At 35.3% G+C, this 16624-nt stretch overlaps 4 protein-coding genes across 9 annotated transcripts; 1 reads left to right on the forward strand and 3 right to left on the reverse strand.

Moving 5' to 3' along the window:
- Positions 1-488: 488 nt before the first annotated feature.
- LOC132793675 (oxysterol-binding protein-related protein 2) lies at positions 489-3897 on the forward strand. 4 transcript variants are annotated; one of them, XM_060803708.1, is made up of 9 exons: positions 489-557; positions 1326-1361; positions 1588-1808; positions 2265-2523; positions 2586-2783; positions 2841-3048; positions 3114-3239; positions 3304-3524; positions 3595-3897. In XM_060803708.1, exons 2-9 carry the CDS (start codon positions 1336-1338, stop codon positions 3695-3697), a joined length of 1362 nt encoding a protein of 453 aa, XP_060659691.1. In that variant the 5' UTR covers positions 489-557; positions 1326-1335; the 3' UTR covers positions 3698-3897. The 4 variants fall into 4 exon arrangements, with proteins under 4 accessions (XP_060659691.1, XP_060659690.1, XP_060659692.1 ...); XM_060803707.1 differs by lacking the exon at positions 489-557 and adding an exon at positions 605-784; XM_060803709.1 differs by lacking the exons at positions 489-557; positions 1326-1361 and adding an exon at positions 1371-1442 and having other exon boundaries at positions 3595-3896.
- Positions 3898-4194: 297 nt separating this feature from the next.
- On the reverse strand, positions 4195-6356 carry LOC132793677 (peptidylglycine alpha-hydroxylating monooxygenase). The gene is made up of 7 exons (XM_060803712.1): positions 6051-6356; positions 5457-5514; positions 5300-5387; positions 5034-5239; positions 4923-4971; positions 4526-4864; positions 4195-4470 (listed from the first exon to the last, which is right to left on the reverse strand). The coding sequence occupies exons 1-7, from the start codon at positions 6234-6236 to the stop codon at positions 4302-4304; spliced, it is 1095 nt and encodes a 364-aa protein (XP_060659695.1). The 5' UTR covers positions 6237-6356; the 3' UTR covers positions 4195-4301.
- A 371-nt stretch (positions 6357-6727) lies between these two features.
- LOC132793670 (prosaposin-like) lies at positions 6728-9600 on the reverse strand. 3 transcript variants are annotated; one of them, XM_060803700.1, is made up of 6 exons: positions 9497-9600; positions 9343-9391; positions 9022-9130; positions 7860-8061; positions 7355-7783; positions 6728-7294 (listed from the first exon to the last, which is right to left on the reverse strand). In XM_060803700.1, exons 1-6 carry the CDS (start codon positions 9540-9542, stop codon positions 6978-6980), a joined length of 1152 nt encoding a protein of 383 aa, XP_060659683.1. In that variant the 5' UTR covers positions 9543-9600; the 3' UTR covers positions 6728-6977. The 3 variants fall into 3 exon arrangements, with proteins under 3 accessions (XP_060659683.1, XP_060659682.1, XP_060659681.1); XM_060803699.1 differs by having other exon boundaries at positions 7355-7780; positions 7860-9130; XM_060803698.1 differs by having other exon boundaries at positions 7860-9130.
- A 2326-nt stretch (positions 9601-11926) lies between these two features.
- LOC132788804 (uncharacterized) lies at positions 11927-13496 on the reverse strand. The gene has a single exon (XM_060796401.1). The coding sequence runs from the start codon at positions 13477-13479 to the stop codon at positions 12031-12033; it is 1449 nt and encodes a 482-aa protein (XP_060652384.1). The 5' UTR covers positions 13480-13496; the 3' UTR covers positions 11927-12030.
- Positions 13497-16624: the final 3128 nt, after the last annotated feature.

A 16624-nucleotide genomic window follows, 5' to 3' on the forward strand; every position in this document is an offset into this window, starting at 1 on the left:
AACTAAACGACTGAGCACAAAGTGTACTGATCGATATTTGCTGATCACAACAAAAGTTTTTCCTCAAAAACAAAATAAAATAAAATCTAACAAAAAAATAAAAAAAAAAAACGAAATGCACAATTTAAAAATAATGCACATGCATTGCCGATTTACATAAGTATATGTACCCACATTTACACGTGCATACATACAGCATGGGTGCCTACGCGTACTTACACTGCAACAATAACAACATACATACATATTGAACATACAAACATTTGTGCATTCGAGTACAAAACGAACCTATCTAAGTATGTATGTATAATTGAAAGATTGCCATGCACCAAAGTACATACAAACGAGATACTTAAATAAATTTATATGCATGTCTGTATGTATGTATGTACATACTTAATTAAATACATATGATTAGAATAGACCCACTTTGTCTCGCACCACAATATGCTTAGTACTTATTGCATTAAGTTTACGAGCAGATGCTCCAAGCTCATCCAGTTGATATCTAAACATAGAAAGTTCTTAGTATACTTAGTATACAAATTGTAATATTGGTATGCAATAACGAACATTTCAAAATCATAATGCTAGCAGCCGTTAACAGTGTTGCCGTGCTGCCGTCAAGTGCGCAGGACAATAGGGACGCATTAATCGATTAATGTTCAACCTCAATGTTATCGCTTCCCAACGATATGCATACATGCATACGAAGCTTTCTTATCACGACGCATTGATAAAGACATCGGCAATAAAAAGTAATACGCTGCATATACAAATTGAAGTAGGTGCAGTTCAAATAATTTGCATAAATACAAATTCAAAGAAGTGCACAGTGCCGTTGCCAATTGCTTATATACATATGTAAAGTAAATGTTTATTTGGTAGATTAACTGTGAACCTTGACTTATTGTTGTGTATGTATGCGTCTACCTACGCACGTACAAAAATGCTGACATACACAAGTGTTAATAACCAGCAATAACACACAATTAGTGCGTGGGCAATGTTGAAATATTAGCATATTGATTTATCCTAAATCAACGTGGTTAAATATCGATGAACACGCGTTTCCATCATGTGTGTGTGTGTGGGTTTATGCATACGAATGTTTGTAGTATGTGTGTTGTTCCTTGAAGACAATTGAGATGAAATCAAGGACTAAAAATAATCACACCTGCTCTTTACCCATGCCCTTATGATGTAACATTTCTTCGCACAGAAATTTTGCAAGCAAATGTATAGTATACATTGTATACGTTTAAATAAATCCTTTTTATGATGACAAAGGAATATTAATAAAAGTGCATCTATTTTTTTTAAAGCTATATCAGCATGGCAGAAAGTGAACACGCTCAACGGTAAGTAAATTAGGAAAGTATAGCAGTAGAAGACACCACGAAATTCAGATACCCTACACACCCTAATTTATCGCTCTATTCGTAAGAAAGTTTTATTTTTCCTATTTTTCATTAATAACAAAACATATTTTAATTCGATTCCTTTTAATCAGACTGCAACATGCAATATTGGTTTCAATTCAAATGCATTATTGCAATAGTTAAATGACAAACATATTTTTTTCAGTCACGCACTTCCAGCTGCGATGATTTCTCGCAAGAAAATTAGTGTTTGGTCCATACTTAAGAATTGCATTGGCAAAGATCTCAGCAAAATCACAATGCCCGTTGTGCTGAATGAACCTCTGAGCTTCCTTCAAAGGTTATGCGAGTATATGGAGTATGCGGAGATCCTGACGCAAGCTGCACATCAGGATAATCCAGCAGACCGCATGAAATGTGTTGCAGGCAAGTCATAATTTTAAATATACTTGTATAAATAATTCGAATTTAGTAGCAATCAATCAATCAGTTTATGCTTTCTTGTTGATAAACACCGTAGCTTCAAAATAGTAATAATTTTGTTGTTGTATAATTTGAGTACTTTTTTTGCTTTAAGTTATAATATTAAAAAGTTCTTTAAATTTATATTTGGTTTATAATTTTCGTTTCTTTTAATTTTGCTGTTTTAGATTTTCGGACTGTCCATAATTATTGACACACTTTCTATTAAAAGACGCAACCTTCGATAAGTATAATGATCTATAGACAACATGTATTTATTCCCTTGGCAATGTCGAGAGATTGATGACTATGTTTTTTTTCATGTTTTTAAACATTTCTATACTATGGGCCAAGGTTAAATATTTTCTCAGGCTAAGTTTAGCATACGATATTTAAAAATATTTATTTCGACTCTTCCAGCTTTTGCTGTTTCTGCTTTGGCTTCCAATTGGGATCGGTTGGGCAAACCATTTAATCCGCTCTTAGGAGAAACGTACGAACTGCAGAAGGAAGATTATCGAATTATTTGCGAGCAGGTTTCTCATCATCCACCTGTTTCTGCTTTCCATGCTGAGTCGACAGATTTTAAATTTCATGGTTCAATTAATCCAAAGATCAAGTTCAGCGGCAAGAATGTTGAAGTCCATCCAAATGGAATTGTTACTGTTGAGTTTCCCAAGTATGAATTGATTTGTTTCAATACTGATCAATAACTGATTAATTATTGATTTTACTATTTAGATGGAATGAAACATACACTTGGAGCAATGTCAATTGTTGTGTGCATAACATAATCGTGGGGAAACTTTGGATCGAGCAACATGGTACAATGGAGATTACTAATCATTCAACTGGACATACAGCCAAGTTAATATTTAAATCATCGACATCTGCCGATAAGGATCTGCATAGAGTTGAAGGATTTGTCAAGGATGAAAAGTATTAAATCACATTTAATTTTATTTGATTATTATTACTTAATATCATTTATTTCAGCGGTCAAAATTTGTTCTTTTTGTACGGTAAATGGACAAAGTTTTTAAAATGCTGCCCATATGAGAATTACGATGAATATCGAAAACACGAGATGAAAATTAAAGATGACAAGGAAACTACTGCTTCACCCAATGCCACGCCGAAAAGAATGTTTTCCAAATTAAATAGTTTTAAACTGAACTCGTTTCGCAGCTTATCCATACAGGATGTAAGTTGAAAATTCTAATGAAATTAATATTAAGCCAAATGTAATTATCGTAATCCTAATTACAGCATGAGAACTACCCACCTGCTGATATAGACGGCGATTTTCCCAGAAGTGATTCTTCCTTCTCCCTGGATATACCAGATTCCACGTTATTGTGGAGCTGCAATCCCAGACCTGAGAATAGTAGCGAGGTATTTGCAATATTTAAATTTAATGACGATTCAAAATTGAGTTTTTTGTTCTCTTGGCTCTCAGTATTATAATTTCACAAACTTTGCGATGCAATTGAATGCTATGGATAATATGAAACCACCAGATACCTTATGTCCCACCGATGCTAGGTTGCGTCCTGATATATTATGCTTAGAGAACGGCGATCTTGATGGTGCGTCCAAAGAAAAGACCCGGCTGGAAGAGAAGCAGAGAGACTCGAGAAAACTGAAAAAGTCCGAAGATGGAGGAGATTTTACTCCTAGGTGAATTAGTTTTAGATAATAAAACAACCTAAAAAGTGAATGAAAACAATTAATGTTGGTACATTTGCAGGTGGTTTAAGAAGGTCTACAGCCCTTTTACAAAAAGTGAAGTTTGGCTATATAGTGGCAGCTATTGGAATCGCGACTACGAAACTACGAATTCATTATTTTAGATGAAATATACAACACAACAAAACTTTCTACAGATTTACACCAATTACTTACAACAGACAAACAAACACATGAAAAACATACGAAAACTGTCAAATTTGTTAGTAATTATAATACGTACGTACATATATTATGTAGTATATATAAACCTATTACTGAACATTATGAAATAAAGTCGCTTTTGTTTGGTTGAAAATCTGTGTGCAATTTTAATCGGAATCCTATAATCCAAAATCCTGCTTAAAGCTTAATAAAATTTGAGAAGATTCTATCAATTGCTTTGCACTCTATTTACTTAATTTATTTAGTTATATCCACATGATTTGGTATGGAGAATAAAATAAGAGGTAACTTTAGCTACACATATATGTATATTTGGTTGTATATGTATGTTGGTATATACATAAATAAATAATTGGCAATGTTAAAAGTAAACACAGTTTGACATAATTTCATACATTATGACGTTCAACAATAAATCGGTTCTATACATAGAATATACGGTAAAAATAACCCAGATAAATCAGTATACATTCGTTTCAATTTGTTTTTACAGTTTACAATTGGATTGTTGATAGATTCGAGAGTTTTGTAGAGATTTCAGATTTACAAAGTACTGGCTTCGATATGTGGAATGTTATGTAGTCCGGTATCTGGATTGGCCCAATAATAGTTGGGAGCTCCTTGACTGAAGCAATATTTCATGTCTAAGGGCTCGCCCTCTTCAACGTAGTACATCAGGTAAAAATTGCACATTTCATCTTCACTGGTTGGACTGGAATTTAAAGTGGTAATTAAAAGATGTTTCAAAAATCTGAATACTTTCTTACCCGATGCCTGTGGCACGATGTCTAGTGCTTTTCATGGTACATCTAGCCGCCACATAGTCTCCGGTAACTATGGGCGACGTGTTCTCGACATTGTAAAACATTTGCGGAGTAAGTGGATCCCTCTTGCCTAGTAACGTCCATTCCTGTACTCCTTGAGCATTGGAGCGAACCCTATACCCGGAGACAACTTTTCCCAATGCATGAGTGTGCGTTCGATATGCAAATGGATGAATCGTTTTGTTCTCAGTTATTTCACAAGCAGCTTCCATATTTTCCGTTCTCATGGGAGGAATAATGCCATCGGTACCCAAGAGCAATGTGCCAGCCAACTTCTTCAATCTGTAGAGTAAATGAAACGAATTTACATGGGAACATACAAAGCTTTTCGCATACTTACGGTTTTTCAGTGTACTGCAGAAATATGCCAGAATCATCTGTAGCGCCATCTGAAAATGCAATAATAAAATATATAAATTATTTATGTAAAGCAGGCATAATGATTAGTTACCTCGGAATTTGTCAACGTGGGCATAATGAACTTGTAAAACCAAATATTTAGTTTGCGAATCCTTGCCCACTTTGAAGCCGACTCCTGGAGGTAGATCAAGTCTTGGTGCATCTCTTGCCCAAGCATATAAAATTTGCGAGTGAGAATGTGGTCCACAGGGGCTGGCTGTTTCCTCCTCTGTCGATTGGGCCATTTCGCCACAGTTCCTAACAGAAAATTGGGTGTTATTTTAAATGAAGACAACTTTTAATATGAAGACACTTTACCAAGTGACTTTTGTTGAGCCTGGTTCTCCGCAGCCATAAAGCAACATATGATGAGCGGTATTCATGGTGGCATTTGGTTTGTAGCCAACTAAAAGTACAATTTTTTGTTTTACTTGGTAAATAAGTCACGAAAATAATTGATTCATTTTTCACTTACCTATGTAATATGAAGTCGTTGGGTCGACTTTGATGGGAGTGCATAAGTATAGGTCTGGCTAAAAGATTTAAAATATTTAAAAAATTAATTACTTTAAATAAGTGATAATTTATAGCACAGTTGTTAGTACTGCGCAATTACGTACGTATACGCAATTTTAAAATATAAGATAAAGCAGTTTTATCTTCTAATAAACTAATAGACTTGAAAGTCCATCAGATATTTCCATCACCTATGAGCTATCTATGATAGAAATTATCTATGGTAGTTTTCCAATATTTTTGAATAGCATTTAAAATGAATATTAAACGTATGTTAGTAATGCAACATTACGTATATGTATTATTTATATTTATATGTCTAATCGCACTTTTTGTGGTTTTCCCCCTTGAGATGAGGCAAATAAATTAGTAGTACACTCATCTTTCATATGTGTTGTGTACTTTTCCATTTTTATTTTGTGTGTCTATACACACACCTGCTACTAACAGACATGCTCATACATACTTCACTCACACATTCATATACGACTAACGATGTACATACACAAACAATATTGGAGCAAAGCTTGTAATAAACACTTGTGCAACTTACTGTTTTTGGCGAGACGAAAGGCATTAGGAATGGAAACGATCCCGTACGCTCCTCAACGTCATCATTATTGTTATTATAGATTTCATTCCTTTGATAGACGCTCGATTTGGGATCAACGAGTCCATATGCAGTGATAGCATTCCAGAGTAATATGTATGAATAGAATGTGTGTAACAAAAGTGTCATTTCTTTTACAGGTTCAATTCAATTCTTGTGAATTGTATTGTGTCAAGCGTTTAAAACTAAATTTATTAAAACTTGTAGCCTACAAGTTGTAGGTCGTTTCGTTCAATATGTTCTATTTTTCGTAGAGGTGAGAAAGTTTCAATTTTCCTATCGATAAGAACAAGTTGTTTAGTTCTCAGCAATCGATGAATGTTTCGTCATCAATCGATACAAAGATATCGGATGTAAAATCATTTCTATGTTCGTCTTTTTACATGATATTTAATTTTAAATCAAAAAAATTAAAGTGAAAATGAATGGAAAATTAATTGAACTTTCTATTCGTGAAATTACATGTAGTATTTATGCCTTAATTTGACATCTTGTCAACCCACCAAAACAAATTTATTTCGCAGTAGCTGGAACCACTGCGGAACCAGGCAGGTCCGAGTCGACGCATGCCGGAGCACGCTAGTGCTAAAAAAACACAGTTGGCACTTAGGCGGAAATTTAAATTCTTGACAAATATATTGCTTTGTGCTTTATTTAAACGCTTAGAGCCGTTTTGAACAAAATTACGTTTCTATTTCGTTTTACAAATGGAAAATAATGTGCTAATTTTTATTTTATAAAATCATAAACCGTACCGCTGATATTAAAGTTTGGCGGCATCCACTTCCAATACAAGAAACAAATTTAGGAAGTTTAATAAGATTAATTGATTAAGTGATTTATCAGATCTCTGTATGCTTTTCTGTCTATTCAGTTGGTCAGATCTAAACGATTTGCGAGAATGTGACAGAACTCATGGGGTGTTAGTTTGCTTAGCAAATCCAAGAGAGCATAACCATAACTATGTATGACATCTTGGCACGGTTCACGCATAAATGTTGGAAGTTTATCACATGTAAATAGCATTCTGTGCAAGATGTGGTTACGTTTTTCATTAGTATCTAGTAACATCTCAAACTTTTCCAGAACGAGCTCACAAATTAAACGAAAAGGACCTTGCTTAGGATTTTCTAATTGTAGTCCCTGCAGTGCTTTGCTTGTTTCCGTGTTCTTCTGAAACAGTTCAACTAAAATAAATTAAGTCGAGAAGTGAATCAATTATTCAACGTTTGTAATGTTATACTTACCATCTTCATTTCGAATAGAAGATTTACACATTCCAATTGTTTTGCAGATTTTTTTGTTATTGACACGCTTTAATATTAGGTCGACAATCTTATTGAGGTGCTTCTCCGCCAATTTTTCGCACTTATGAGAAAGTTTACCTAGCTTATGGCAGATTTGATGCACTGCCCTCTCAATACTACCCTTGTCGTTATGGTGTTCCGCAAATTTTTTGAACTCTTTGATAACTTTCTTACAAACGTAGCATTCTGCTCCATTCAGCCAATTATGCTGTTCTACCAGAAATGGAATTTTTTCGATGGAATATTCATCATCAGTCGACTCGGGGAATGTCTCCACGAGTTGAATGTCTTCTAATATATATTGCATCATATTCTGAATTAATTCATCATTAGTCGACTTGGGGAATGTGTCCACGAGTTGGATGTCTTCTAATATGTAAATATTGCATCATTTACTGAATTAATAATCGTTGGGTGTTTGACGGTTTTATAATTTGATACTTACCATATCCATCCTCCAGCAATGAGCACATGTTAATAGTTCTGCAAATTTCTTGATAAGCTACATTTTTCGACAATAATTCAATAATCTGAAGTTTGTGCGTTTCTAACATTTCCCAGCATTTATTTTTCAGGTCTTCATTTGGCTGCACAGAGCACACGCTATCCAGAGCTGTCTTCATATCATAATGTTGATTGACAAATTTCTGTAAAGTTTGGATAATATTCATGCAGAAATTACAATTCGGCGAAAAATTGGTTCTAATTAGGTGCCCATGAACCAACACTTGCGTTGAATTTACAATGGGTGTCAGAATGTTTTCTTTCTTTTGGGCGTCATTTATTTCATATTTTTCTAGCGGTGCAAATGGAAAACACATTCCAAGCAATATGCAAACCGATTTAGGTTTACCAGCAACGTGAAGAATCCGATCGCCATGTTTGTTGACAAAATCGTGACACTTATGGGCAAATTTACCTAATTTATTGCAGGCAGCACTTATAGCTTTCAGGACTTTTTCCTTACTAACTCCTTTTTTTATCAGAGGTTTTACAACTGCAAAAACTATTTTACATAAAGAACATTGAGGTAACTTTAAGTCATCAATGGAATCATAATGGTTATGATTTAAAATCGAAATGGAATTTTCCAACTCAGGGCTGAAGTCAAGAAGGTTTTCATGCTGGCTTTGAGCATTATGGCATGCGCCAATAAATTGGCAAATTTGGCTGCTATTCAATTTGCGATTCATCATTGTATAAATTTCATGATAATATTGATCTGCATATAAGAGGCAATCAGTTTCAAAGCTTAACGTCAGTGTGCACATCTCTTTCAACTTTTGCTTGAACAATCCCACTGACATATTTTTCAACAGCGATTGTTGCGCGTGTCTTGTAATCTTCTCGCAATCTGTGCAGAAAATTTGAAAATTCCTTTTTTGGGGTACTAGAAGCTCTTGCCTCGTCTTTGGGAACCCAACTGTGCAGATGCCAGATGAAGTGCAAATTTCATTTGACTGCAGTTGATCCAACACAAGTTCATATACTTCCTCAAAATAGTTGGACACTATGTTAGCGCAAGGGTCTGACAGCTTATTGAGTGTGGAGCATAATTTGAGTGCATATGCAATCATGTCCTCCCTTTGTAATGATTCAAACTTCACCTTTAATGCTAGTGCCATTAGGGTACATGTTGTGCAAGACGTCTGATCAGGTTGGATGACGCTCTGTCCTTTTGATTCGAAGTCGCTCTCAGTACTGTCACTTTGATAACTGTTAATGAAAAAAAATACATTCTTATAATTATAAAATCATAATATAAGGGCGAAACTGTCATGCCAGTCCTTTAATTGATTATTTTAATTAAACATTATCTAAAAAGCATTGTTAAACATTTTTAACTATCTTATCGTCTAACGACTGCTAAAAGTAAGTACGTCAGTTATTCTACATTTAGGTTAGGAATAAATATGTGTGTAATATACCTAACATCGTTGCCAACTTCTCCAAGACATGTTGAGGATACGATCAGGACTAAAATAAATGCAAATAACAATAAGTTAAATACATTTTTTTAATATAGGTTATACATATGTCCTAATACAAATGTAATGTGAATAATTGATAAACACAACATACAGCAAAAAAACACTGCTCCACTGACTAAACTGGGACCGTTTTGCATTTTACTTATTAAATTCAAACTTAAACCAAAGTATAAAGTTATGTTTGCCACTTATTGTAAGGTTTTCAACTGAATCTTTGATTTGATTCTGAGGCTCTTATATACTACATGTAGTCCTAGTTGAATGAGTTGGCGTAGTGAGTGTATAATTCATATTATTAGCAATATCGGTTTGTGGTTAGATATTAATTTTTTTATTTTGCTTTTTATACCCGCTACCCATAGGGTAGACGGGTACCCGTATTACGTATGTAATACGTATTATAACTTTGTGGCGGCAGGACCGACCCTATAAAGTATATATATTTCTTGGTCAGCGTCAACAGCCTAGACGATCTAGCTATGTCCGTCTGTCCGTATGAGCACCTAAATCTCAGAGACTATAAGAGATAGAGCTATAATTTTTTTTCGACAGCATTTGTTATGTTTGCACGCAGATCAAGTTTGTTTCAAATTTTTGCCACGCCCACTTCCGCCCCTGCAAATCAAAAAAATCGAATAACAAGCGTAATTTTAAAGCTAGAGTTACGAATTTTGGTATATACAGTAATAAGTATAGTAGTTATGAGCCCTGAAAATTTAGTTGCGATCAGAGAAAAATTGTGGAAGTAATTAAAGAAATACTTTTGTATGGCCAAAAACGCCTACTTACTAGGGGTCTGAGTTGCTTTGGCTGAAAATCTGGTATATTGTGCCGTCTATGGTATATTTTGAATGCGGTACTATATCGATATACCACATATACCATTTGGTATATTTTTAGTATTTTTTGCAGTATATTTGTTATATTTTGAGAATAATACCGCAAAATATATTACTTTTATTCAAAATGGGTAGCGGGTATCTCACAGTCGAGTACACTCGACTGTAGCTTTCTTACTTGTTTTAATATAGGTTATACATATGTCCTAATACAAATGTAATGTGAATAATTGAATTATAACGTACAGCAAAAAAAAACTGCTCCACTGACTAAACTGGGACCGTTTTGCATTTTACTTATTAAATTCAAACTCAAAGCAAAGTATAAAGTTATGTTTGACACTTATTATAAGGTTTTCAACTGAGTTTTGAATTTGATTCTAAGGCTCTTATATAATACAGGTATTCCTAGTTGAATGAGTTGGCGTAGTGAGTGTACTCGTATGTATAATTCATATTATTAGCAATATCGGTTTGTGGTTAGATATTAATTTATTTGCTTTGCTTTTTATACCCGCTACCCATAGGGTAGACGGGTACCCGTATTACGTATATAGTACGTATATAACTTTGTGGCGGCAGGAAGTGTATGTAACAGGTAGAAGGAGGCATCTCCGACCCTATAATGTATATATATTCTTGATCAGCGTCAACAGACGAGACGATCTAGCCAAGTCCGTCTGTCTGAAACACTGGATCTCAGAGACTATAGGAGATAGAGCTATACTTTTTTTCGACAGCATTTGTTATGTTTGCACCAAGTTTGTTTCAAATTTTGCCACGCCCACTTCCGCCCCCCAAATCAACAAAAATCGAGTAACATGCGCAATTTTAATGCTAGAGTCGCGAATTTTGGTATATACAATAATATCTATAGTAATTCTGATTTTGCAAAAAGGGGTCTCAGGTGCTTTGGCTGACAATCTGGTATATTTTGTCGACTATGGTATGAATATGGTACTATATCGATATACCAAGTATACCTTTCGGTATATTTGTAGTATTTTTGGTATATTTTGAAAATAATACCACAATATTTTGCTTTTATTCAAAATGGGTAACGGGTATCTCACAGTCGAGTACACTCGAGTACACCCTCGTATCTATTATCTCATTCATGCGTTTTGGCATTGAATTAACCAATTTTTTTGGTGAATTCAGGTGGTGTTTTGCTCCACTCATCCAAAATTGCTCCCGATTTGAGGGAACTTATCGTCAAACTACGTCGTGAGGCTAAAACTCTGCGGGAAATTGGCGAAATTGTTTTCAAAACGCATTCAAAGAGTCAAAAATTTTGGTTTTGATTTTAATTAAATAAGTTGTTGATTGAAATAAATGAAGACTGGTTATATTTTTTCATAATAGATGTATCGTTAATTAAAAAAAAACAAGGCAATATCGTCAATGCAACTATTTTTATTTAACATCAAAGTTGCGCATTAAGCTTTCAATGGATTGATGGAAATCAGCTGATTACAAATTGCAATTACAAATTTTGGCGCTTAAAAATTGTAAATTTTCAATGTTGCAGGGTGTTACCATGAAACGCATATGTTGCGAAATTGATACAAAGATCGTTGCTTGTCGTAAAAATATCGATGTTTGACGTAACATCAAAAAAACATCGATTCAGCGCCAGCGCCAGCTTTTCCACCAATATCAAAATTTAATATAGCGCGCTATTTTTGCAAGTGATAAATTGTTTATTTTATAAAATATATATTTAAAATTAAAAATGTGTATTAAAACAATCTAGTATTATTATTCTTCACTATGCTGCGTTTGCTCATTCTGTGCGCATGGAACTGCAATGGACCTTTTGTCTATCTCCAAGGTATTGTTTCCTTTTTTTTATATTTTTCATAATTTTCCAGCTGAGTAGTGGCTGGCGTGTTAAATCTATTTGATTTCGATCTGCAAACATTTTGACCTTGTGTGCAAGTTGGTTTATTGCGGCCGAAGACTGTTTTACATAGGGATGCTTTAGGATAACTTTTGTATTGTCCACAATATTTGAACGCGGAGTTGTCATGAGCTCCAAGCGTACTGCGGCAGGTGGCGCAGCTTCAAAGCGTGCTCTCTTTCGGTTGCATTTCAAGCGCTGGAGTTGATGACGTTTCCATTCCGCTTGCTTCAATTGCATTTGGTATTCTTCGCGCACCTTTTGCTCAAGCTTACGTTGCTCTCTCATCGCGGCCGCCATATTTGTTTTTTGTTTGCCAGTCGCTCGAAGTCCAAAGTGAAAGCCATCCTTGTAGATCTTGGGCCTTGGAGTTGAGGGCTTCTCTAGTCGTTCGGGACGATTTGTTGTCGTTGTGAATCTCGAGGCATCTGAAATTTTAGTTGTGGTTATCTGTGTTTCATCCTCTGCTTCATTTGCTGGCGCACAGCCACCTGGCCATCTGTTAAGTATCTCAATTTCTAGTAAATTGAGATTCTTTAAGATTAACAGCGCATGCCTTTTAAAAGCCGTTATAGTCTTCATCAGACGATCCACTGCCTCGGGCTTCAGTTCTGCTTCATCTTGTCTATTCTTACACTTGTTTGGCTTTAAGATTGCTGGACAAAGCGTCGGAGGTGCTGGCAGCGTCAACGATGTGGAGAAAAAAGTGCTGGAGGATTCCGTTGTCGGTGTAGTTGTCGTTGTAGTTGTCGGCGTCTCTTTCAATTTGTTGCCTTTTGACTTTTTACAGAAGTTTAAGAAATTCTTGTTTTGTTGATCTTTCTTGTTTACGCTTTTTAAAACGGATTCGGTTTCACGGTCCCGCTGCAATTTGAATTTCAGTTTCCTCATAATCTGTTCAAACTCTCGATCGGCTGCTTCATTCTGCAGACGTTCTAAGTTTCGCTGTCTCTGCTCCTCCTGCCGTGCATCGTTACTAGTTGCTGATAGTGATGAGGGCAACAGCAAGTGCTGCGCTTGCTCCTCTTCGACAGCGGGCTGGATATCAATTTGATTATTTTCGTTCTCCTTTAAATTTGGCTCATCGATTTTCATTAAATGATGCCACTTGGGAAAGTTCTTTGCTGGCCTTTGCCTATCCAATTCATCAAACAATGCACTGGGATCATTGGACGACAATGGTTGCAAAAGTCGTCCACCATGAGATGTCCAAGGTATGAGATTTTTGCCATACTTATTCGAGTTGCTGGCACTGCATGACAGTCTTTGAGACAAAATTACCACAATTACCATTAGTATTATTTCAGTTACGTTGTGTCTCGGCATTGACATTGTTTTCTAAAGCAATTCATTTTGTTTCAAATTATAAAGTCAATTGACAAGAGAGTTCAAATAAAGCGCGTCCATCTTAGCAAAGCCAAAAACATTAAATAATTAATTTTAATATGATAGTGATAGAACGGAAGCTAATATTTGTTGAACTCTTTAGTACTATTGTCTGATGGAATTTATTTAACTAAGTGCAAATCTAAATTGTTCTTCTTAATTCATAATCATAGATCTGTAAAAAAGTTTATACATCTTTAATCGCCTTTACATTTGATTGCATTTCTCAATGTTTCTAAGCACTGTGTGTATAGATTTTAATATGTTAAAGATTGCTAGGTCCGTGTGGTTACCCCAATAACATCGACTACTTCTGTAGTAATAGTTAATAATAGTTGTGTAGAAATAATTACTGCAACATATGTATGTATATTGCTTATGAGTAATTGTCCCCATTAAAGTACTCTTAGTAACTGACCATGTGTCACGCAGATGAGGCGAAGTTTTGATGACGCAAACATTGCAACTATAGTGCATTGCAAAGGCCTAGTTGAACACACTCTTACTGTTGGCACTGACAATTGGCAGTCCATTGGAAGTATGCTGGAACATGGTCTGGAAGTCGCAAAGGCTTTTCTGAGTCAATCGTTGTCGCGTTTTAGTCAGTCGAATTTTCCACACGAAACGCAGCAGCTGCAAGGCACCTTAAAAGTGTCCTTCTCGAGAGAAAATAATATATATTATAAATAATAGGATTTTAAACGGAAACAAACGAAAACCAAAAGAAGAGAAAAACAATTTTCCCTTTTGCGTTTCGTAATCAGAGCAAAAAGTGTCCTGGTTCCATAACTCTTTAAATGCCACACAAACGCAAGAGGCATAAAAACTAAAGGGCATAATAAAACCATCAAAACTAGTGAAATAGTGGAATATTAATTGCTATATCGTAGTGTTATTGTGCCTTAAAGGAATATCATCCTTTGTGCCATGACTGTCCACAATATGCACACCAAAATGATTATATTGATTTTATTTTTCTACAACGGTTCTTACAATTGGAGTAAAAAGTTCTAAGCTTCGCGTCAAGCTCTTTGCTCCATCCAATCATTCCACAGATTGTCAATCTGTGTGTGCGAGTGCGTGTGTGTGAGTGCGTGCGTGCGTCTAATTTATCAACGTCTGCGAAAAACAAGTATAAAATGTAAGTTGTCAGTGCAAAGTATAGTACATAGTAGGTAAATATGATATACATTATTAAGCATATTGCACGCACCGCTCCTTTGGTCTATCGATTTTATAATGTTGTCAACAGCAAAAACAATACCTACCCCAAGCCATGCCTCAATCAATGCCCCCCTTCAGAAGGACTCGCAACAACAAGTAGACAATAAGGAAATTCCCAATAAAAATACTCAAAACATCTGTGCGGTTGTATTTCGATACAGTGGTGGCACGCAATCATAGGCACAGTCAAACAGACATGTATTAGTATTAGTGTCTTTGTAGTTGGAAATGACTTCGATTTCAAATTGGTTAAATATCAAAAGTATCGACTCTTATAAAAATCACATTTTTAAAAGTGCATCTTTTCCTTATTCTTTATGATGAATTGAAGCATATGTTTCAAATTGAAAATGCATAACAATATTTGAACCATCTCAAAATATGAAAATATAATTTTACCGGAAGTTTATTTTAGTAATGATTTAGGAATCAATTTCTGTTTTAAGATAATTGCAAAAATTAACGAATTCGAAAACTTATAACTTAATTCAAATCAATCTTAGCGCTATTCAAAACTATTAAAATATCATTTACTTATATTTAAAATTGTCTCAGTTATTGTTTTTCCACTGTACATTAAAATATAATTTTGCTAGAAATTTTTTGAAAAACTTTAGAAGAATCTTGCAGCTAAAGTCGTATTTGCATAATTGTCGATGGGACGGTATCTTGTTTATCTTGTTTATGCTCTTTTATTACTAGTATGAAGTTTATAAAGGAAATCCTATAGTAGTACCAACAAGGTCATCTTATTTGCTTGCCACTGTAGCGAAATCATTGCACTCTCTGACGGCGCTCCATTTTCCATTTCTTTGTTACACGGCCAAAAGCAAAGTATTCCATTCGTTCCAATTTGGAAATTCCACAGAGTTCACGGACTTGCGCACTAACACCAACGCAGTCAACACAATGTTTTGATTGTAAAAATAAAAGCCAGACTGATGGGAATGAGTATGTGTGTGTGTGGATAGGAAACTTGGCAACACACGTTCACGCATTGTTTACAAATGGGCAAGCTGTGAGCGCCACGTGGCACGTGGCACGAGTCACGCTGGAAGGAAGCACTGGAATATGTACAAAACGTACGCACCGGCCGGCTTTAATCTGCAATTATGTTAGGCATAAAAACATCGTCCCAATGACGTCAGCCGTTGACTCGACATTGGACTACTTTTGCTTGGGAGTGTGAAGAGCACAGGTTCTCCACCACGAATATCCTGTGCGAAGGCTAATGTCTTCGATATCGTACGCAATTGATATACATATATATTTTTTTTGCAAATGACGTCAATGAAGTTTTATTTATACCCAACGATTTGGACACCAAACAACTCAGCCTTAGAAGTTCCCTTTGGCTTCCGGCTCACGCGACGTATAATTTTTCGATTTGCTGCGCCTCATAAATCGTAGTTCCTCAACTAGCCCTGAAATTGTGAACGTCGCAAAAAAAGAAGAAAAAATTAACTAATTAGCTAATTAGTTATATAAATCGAATTGTTTATGCATTTTGGGCGCCGACTTATGCTAATTGTGGCCCCAATTGTTGATTTCAATCGTTTGCGTCTCGTTGTTCGTATTAATAAATTAATGCATATATTTGTAGTATATCAATACTGTATATGCGAATCGGTGATGACCTTGAAGGTACACAAATCACGAATTGCAATTGCAATTGTTGCAGCAATTGTTGTAAACAAGCATTTATGTTTATGTCGCTTGCTTAATATTTAATTGCACACAGAAATGTTTGCTCAGAATTTTTACAACCATTTCTAGCACAAAATGCATTTCGCTACGACGCAAAAACCCCTCAACTATATGGCAGCTATTATTATATAGCAGATGATACTGCAGATGAGCGACAGAG

The sequence above is a fragment of the Drosophila nasuta genome, chromosome 3, assembly GCF_023558535.2.
Source record: "Drosophila nasuta strain 15112-1781.00 chromosome 3, ASM2355853v1, whole genome shotgun sequence".
In the NCBI taxonomy this organism is placed as follows: domain Eukaryota; kingdom Metazoa; phylum Arthropoda; class Insecta; order Diptera; family Drosophilidae; genus Drosophila; species Drosophila nasuta.

Bases quoted from the DNA above. Each gene is read 5' to 3' on its own strand.
- LOC132788804 (XM_060796401.1), bottom strand. From the start codon at position 13,479: ATGTCAATGCCGAGACACAACGTAACTGAAATAATACTAATGGTAATT.
- LOC132793677 (XM_060803712.1), bottom strand. From the start codon at position 6,236: ATGACACTTTTGTTACACACATTCTATTCATACATATTACTCTGGAAT. The intron at 5,515-6,050 runs GTAAGTTGCACA...TAAATCTTTTAG, and splicing joins CTTTCGTCTCGCCAAAAACA to CCAGACCTATACTTATGCAC. The intron at 5,388-5,456 runs GTAAGTGAAAAA...TTGTACTTTTAG, and splicing joins AACGACTTCATATTACATAG to TTGGCTACAAACCAAATGCC.
- LOC132793670 (XM_060803698.1), bottom strand. From the start codon at position 9,542: ATGCAAAACGGTCCCAGTTTAGTCAGTGGAGCAGTGTTTTTTTGCT. The intron at 9,392-9,496 runs GTATGTTGTGTT...CATTTATTTTAG, and splicing joins TGGAGCAGTGTTTTTTTGCT to TCCTGATCGTATCCTCAACA. The intron at 7,784-7,859 runs GTAAGTATCAAA...TTTACATATTAG, and splicing joins ATTGCTGGAGGATGGATATG to AAGACATCCAACTCGTGGAC.
- LOC132793675 (XM_060803708.1), top strand. From the start codon at position 1,336: ATGGCAGAAAGTGAACACGCTCAACG. The intron at 2,524-2,585 runs GTATGAATTGAT...TTTACTATTTAG, and splicing joins GTTACTGTTGAGTTTCCCAA to ATGGAATGAAACATACACTT. The intron at 3,525-3,594 runs GTGAATTAGTTT...GTACATTTGCAG, and splicing joins GGAGGAGATTTTACTCCTAG to GTGGTTTAAGAAGGTCTACA.